Source organism: Hordeum vulgare, chromosome 2H (genome assembly GCF_904849725.1).
Source record: "Hordeum vulgare subsp. vulgare chromosome 2H, MorexV3_pseudomolecules_assembly, whole genome shotgun sequence".
In the NCBI taxonomy this organism is placed as follows: Eukaryota; Viridiplantae; Streptophyta; class Magnoliopsida; order Poales; family Poaceae; genus Hordeum; species Hordeum vulgare.
In genome coordinates, this window is record NC_058519.1 from 134,813,760 (window position 1) to 134,819,565 (window position 5,806).

The window sequence follows — 5,806 nt, forward strand, 5'->3', positions numbered from 1 at the left end:
AGGTGATGAAGAGCATGATCAAGGCACTATGGCCGGCCAAGAAGCCCCCGAAAGGGATGGCTGAACTGGTAGATCGTTTTAAAGGGGATCGACACCGTTCGAATTATGGAAAACGTCAGCCTGCCAAGAAGGTGCACGAGAGGCGTGGGCAATGGTGTAGACCAGGTTCACCAAACTTGACCTAGAGCAATTGTCTCCAGTTGGGCCGGTTGGGCCAGATGGTCAGGAGGCGCCTCTCCACTTAGTGTATGATCAACTGATACCTGTCACGCGTCTCTTGGAACAATATTGTCGTCTGGACGCGATTATAGATAATCTGGATCAGCGGCAAGATGTGTGATTTTATGTAACTATGTACTTTAGATCACATATTTCTCCCCTCCCCACCCCATTTGTAAGCACTGTCTTAACTGGCCATCGACTTCTACTTCCCTTGACAATAGTCAGGTAGTGGTATGTACTATGTAACATGTGGTAACAGAGAGACAGTTTGGAGAACCAGGCAATCCGGTCATATGGTGCTAACAGACAGAATTTGATCGTGGAGTTATGTTATATTACTTGTATAACGTAAGAAACATCTTTCAAAGAAAATAGTCCCTCTATGGGTTCCTTTCTTCGGGTTGCTACACTAACGTAGACATAATAACCAAACATCCACACTATGCGGATGATGGTAACTTTGTGAAGAATAACCCCTGTTTTCGGTGATGATCGCCTACTTATTTTTGCGTCATTTGTGCCTGATCGATTATTTTCTTAGGAACCCTAGCTTTTGGCTTCACCCGTCTAAGGTACGTATTTGGATGACCCGGTCGCAACAATCACACACGTGCTCCCTTTACTCTCTAGACGAACAATCGGGAACATTGAGGATAAACACAAGAGCAAGGCGACCCAGCTTGGCAAAATCTGAAGTAAAATCAATGCATATAGTCTCTTTAAAACAATATAGGAAGGACGTATAAATCAGAAAGGAAAAAATAAATGCATAAATGTACCGTGATTAGATTTTACTAAGAAGCCTTACGTATTACTGAAAAGTACATTTTCACCAACATAGTTCCGTCTAGCCGAACATAGCCTGGGATATGCTAATCAATCTTGAAAGTAAAAAAGATACAAAAAAAAAGAATGGAAAAAAGAAAAGAAAAACTAGTTGAGTTTGACGACACCACACTAACTATAGAAGCGCCGAATACTAACTGTGTCTCGATTTGGTTCAAGGCGATTATCTCACGGGTTGCAGAGATACTATACGCTCCTCCTGCAAATACTTCATTAATTATGAAGGGACCCTCCCATTTAAATGTGAGTTTATTCTTCTTCTTTCCCGGAGGGCGTACCACAAGCGTTATATGCATCAGCGGCGGCGGGAGCACAACGGCGTGGCATGGAAGCACGCGGTATCGCTCTGGCTTGGCTGCGGCTCGGCCAACAGCGGCGAGGGCGACGCACTGAGGCATGAGACGGCGTTTGGGAACATCGCATGCATGGCAAGCAATGGCGAGCAACACCGCCACATGGCAGTGCGGCACACCGTACAGTGTGTCAATCGCACACAGCGGCCTGCGTAAGGTTAGTCAACAGTGCGTTGGGAGTTAATCTGACGGAGGGAGTAGCATTGCAGCCAGCAGCGTGCGCCATCATGGCATGAGAAATGAGGTGGCCAGGGGCCGACTTGATGCACTCATGCACAACGCGTACGATGAGAGGAGGAGGGCAAGTGTGAGTAGGAAGGGCATCATTTTTCTTCCCATGGCCTTCCCTTGACGTTCGTCAGGGCAGCGCCGACGATAATGAATAGTCTCGTTTTATTGGTGTGCTCTGTTTTGAAATAGAGGTTTGAGGTTCTTTTTTTAATCCAGAAAAAATACCACAGTTTTGATAATAATACTACAGTACAATTACTACTCCCTCCGTCCGGAAATACTTGTCCTATAATTGAATGTATCTAGACTTATTTTAGTTATACATACATTCATTTTATTCATTTTTAGGAAAAATATTTCCAGACGGAGGGAGCATAACTTTTTGTGCTTGCCAAGCAGCTCACGGTAATTAAAACCATAGTATTTTTAAAAACTGTACTATTCGTATAATACTTACTTTCTTCGTTCTTAAATATAAGTCTCTTAAACGATTTACTATGGATCTACATACGGAGCAAAATGATTGAATTTACACTTTAAAATATATCTATATACTTCCTCCGTTCCTAAATATAAGATCTTTTAGAGACTGCACTATGAACTACATACGGATGTATATAGACATATTTTAAAGTATAGATTCACTCATTTTGCTCCGTATGTAGTCTTCTAGTGGAATCTCTAAAAGGTTTTATATTTTGAAACGAAGGGAATACATCTGTATGTAGTCTACTAGTAAAATCTTTAAAAAGATTTATATTTAGAAACGGGAGTACAAGAAATTGAGCTATTAAACGGGCCTTAGTTATGCTATGCTCATTACCGTAGATAACGTCAACCAACGCTAGTTGTACAAAAAGCATCTACCGTTTCATCTTCCCCGGTTTTACATATATATACCCTCAAAATACTGTTTTGCCGAGCCACGATCGGTTGCGGTGCATTAAATGTCCACGCAGAGAAGACTAGGTAGTCTTAGAGGGTGCTTGAATCCAAAGACTAAAACTAGTCTGACTAAAACTAGTCTCTTTAAGAGGCTAAAGTTTCAAGCACCCGTGACTAAAGAGAGACTAAAACTAGTCTTGAGGCTAAAATCTTTTAGTCAGGGATACCCCTACTAAAATGTGTATTAGTCCTCTCTCTCCTCATTTAACTCTTCATGCAAGTTCTGGATTGGACAGTTTGGAGGATAGTAAATGCTCATTAACTTGATTTTAGTCTCTTTAGTACTTGGATCCAAGCATGGGTGAGGCTAGCAAGTTTTAGTCTCACTACTTTTAGTCATGAGACTAAAACGTATCAAGCACCCTCTTAGTCTAAGCACCACAAAAGGAATTTTTACCGCCGGCCCTTCTTGAACCTGACCGTCAGCGTCACAAGCTCCAAGACGAAGGCCACCACAGCGAGCAGCAGGACGGTACCAAGGTAGGCGTGCTTGTACTTCTGGTCAGGTTGTAGGATGCCGATGCCCTTGAAAACATTGACGACGCTCAGAACGACCACCGTGTAGCCGACGGACCAGTGGTACAGGTTCCAGTAAAAGCGAACCTTGACGGTCTTCTTAGGGCGGATCAGCAAGGCAGAAACCTGATCGATCCAATTCGTTTCAGCAGAAAGCAGCAGTGAATTTGTTGGCCGAAGCAATTAGAAGCATGCAAAGATTGTTCATCGACAAATGTCATCAGTAATGTAAAGAGTGGAACCGAACTGAACAGATTGTAGAGCACTGACCTGAAGTGTCGATAGGACGAAAAGCACGGTGCCGATGTTGCGGTGGCCATGGTGCTGCAGGGCTCCTTTCGTCGGGCTACCGAGCGTGAGGCCGAAGACCCAACCGGCCGCCCCGATCACGTAGCCGCTGCATTGGCAGGCGACGTGGAGGTAGAACCATGCCGGATCAAGCGATGGGAACACCCTCATGTACCTCGCCAGCATGACGCCGAGAGGGAGCAGCACGCCCCAGCTCACAGCATTCAGCACGCCATGGATCTGCACGCACGGCATTCACAAACCAGCAGCTAAGCTTTCCCAGGTGAAAATTTCAAGAAAAAGGTGATCCAAACAGTCGTACGTACGTACATTCTTGGGGCGTAGCAGCGCGCTGTAGACGGTGTCCCTTGGCGCGGCAGGGACGTCGTCGACGACGACCGTCGCCTCGGCCGACCTGAAGTCCCAGCTCCGGGACGACATGACATTGTCACCGAACGCCTGGTGGCTTTCCGGCAGGCCGTCCGGGGACGACGTGCCGGCCTGCCAGACGATGTTCTGCCTGGTGCTGTTTCCCGGCAGCGCGACCGTGGCGTGGATGGCGTACACGCCGTCGGTGTACTCCGCGCCGCGCCTGTGCACGGCGAAGGCGAGGTCCCCGTCCACGAACGCGGGGGCGTAGCTGTCGACGACCGCCGTCGCGACCGCCACCACGCCGGTCGCCGGGTCGTGGTAGGCGAACACCGTGTTGGCGCCGAGCATGCCGACCGCGGACGGGTTGATGGCCCACGCCGCCCACCCCGCCGAGCCCCCCGGCACGCGGAACGCGACGTCCGCCGTGCCGTTGGACGCATGGTATGTCCAGTGGACGCTGGCGTCCAGCTCCTCGAGCTGGCTGCATGCCGTGTAGAGGCGGCCGCCGGAGAACGTGTGGTCGGCGCAGCTGGCCGTCTGGGCTGCGGTGGGTGGTGACAGTGAGGCGGCGACGACTATGGAGGAAAGGAGGAGCCGGATCCGGCGACTCGCCCGGCTTCCCATCTCGCGGGTGGAGCAAACTCAAGACGAAATGGAAAAAAGAATGGTACGGCCTGCATAGTGCGAGCTACATGGTGGAGACGAAGTGAGATGCTGCTGTGAAGGTCAACGAGATAGAAATGCTTCCCCGCATACCACAAAAAAATACTAATATACGAGAGAGAAATGCTTTGTTCATGCGAGGGACGTGGCGAGCGGTTTGGACGCGCTATCCGACATGCACGAATGGTACCGGCTAGAATGAGAAACCAATCGAATGATAATTGAATTGGGGTGATCGGTTTTCAGCCGTCCGATGGAAACAGATGGGCAGATGCACGTCTTCAACCTCCGTCCGTCTTCTTCTTCGTTTGAACCACCAAGCCATCGATGGCCTAAGACAAACTCTAGCAGATCCCGCAAAAACTTACCCGCAAAACGTGTTTGCAGTCTCATGAAGATCGCGTTTGCGGGTCGAAAACTAGCGCGGTCGAACAGAAACCATATCTAAAACTACATAATTAAAAAAAAACACTTTCGCGAAAGAACATAAATCATGATCAACACACTACAAACATAGTTCATACTACATACTACGTTAATACTAGTACTAGAGGGGGTCGGATCTGACGGCGGCGAGATCGCGGCAAATGGACGACGCCGTGGAGGAGAAGGACGCTCAATCCTCCTCGTCGGAACTGCAGAGGTCGATGTACTTCGCCGTCTGCTCCTCGCGATTGCGGCGCCACTCCTCGTACTTTTCCTTGGCGGCGAGGTTGGCGGCGACCGCCTGCCGCCACTCGAGGTCTTCGAGCTCCTCGGCGTGACGTCGGCGCTCCGCCTCCTCGCGCACGCTCCGCTCGACGAAGGCGGACGCAACGGCGTCGACGTCGGCGACGTAGTCTTCCGACCCGACGACTCCGCGACGGCCGAGCTAAGCAGGCTCCTCGGGCTCCTCCTTAACGGGGACGAAGTCGAACTCGTCCGGCTCCTCCGGCTCCTCCTCGTCCTCTGACCACTCCCTCTTCGCGGGGAGAAGGCCCGCGCCGGAGGAGGAGGAGCTCCCGGCGTACGAACATCTCGCGGAGGAGAAGGATGCGCGCCGTCGATCGTACTCCTCCGTCTCGCTCCGCCGGAAGCTCGCCGGCGGCGACATGCCGCGGTTGGTCCACCTCCGGGCCCCGCGCTTCCTCGCGGAGTCCGAGCGGACGCGCCGCTCGCGCTCCGGGTCACTTCCGCCGCCGGATCTGCTGCCGGAGCCATGTCTGGAGCTCCACATGCGGCCCCACATGGCGGCTGGAGGCAGGGGAGGTGGTCGCCGGCGGCGAGAAATATGGAGAAGGGGGTGGGGAATCGCGGGGGCTCGGCGGCGGCGGGTGATAGGGTTTCGACCCGCAAACGAGCCACGTAACCGTATATATAGCGGTCGGGGC

The 5,806-nt window shown here is 50.9% G+C and overlaps 1 protein-coding gene across 1 annotated transcript; it reads right to left on the reverse strand.

Annotated features, from left to right (window-relative positions):
- Window positions 1-2,861: 2,861 nt before the first annotated feature.
- Window positions 2,862-4,504, reverse strand: LOC123429788 (cytochrome b561 and DOMON domain-containing protein At4g12980-like). The gene is made up of 3 exons (XM_045113781.1): window positions 3,732-4,504; window positions 3,384-3,641; window positions 2,862-3,239 (listed from the first exon to the last, which is right to left on the reverse strand). The coding sequence occupies exons 1-3, from the start codon at window positions 4,395-4,397 to the stop codon at window positions 2,991-2,993; spliced, it is 1,173 nt and encodes a 390-aa protein (XP_044969716.1). The 5' UTR covers window positions 4,398-4,504; the 3' UTR covers window positions 2,862-2,990.
- Window positions 4,505-5,806: the final 1,302 nt, after the last annotated feature.

Bases quoted from the DNA above. Each gene is read 5' to 3' on its own strand.
- LOC123429788 (XM_045113781.1), bottom strand. From the start codon at position 4,397: ATGGGAAGCCGGGCGAGTCGCCGGATCCGGCTCCTCCTTTCCTCCATA. The intron at 3,642-3,731 runs GTACGTACGTAC...CCGTGCGTGCAG, and splicing joins CGCTGCTACGCCCCAAGAAT to ATCCATGGCGTGCTGAATGC. The intron at 3,240-3,383 runs GTCAGTGCTCTA...TGGATCGATCAG, and splicing joins TCGTCCTATCGACACTTCAG to GTTTCTGCCTTGCTGATCCG.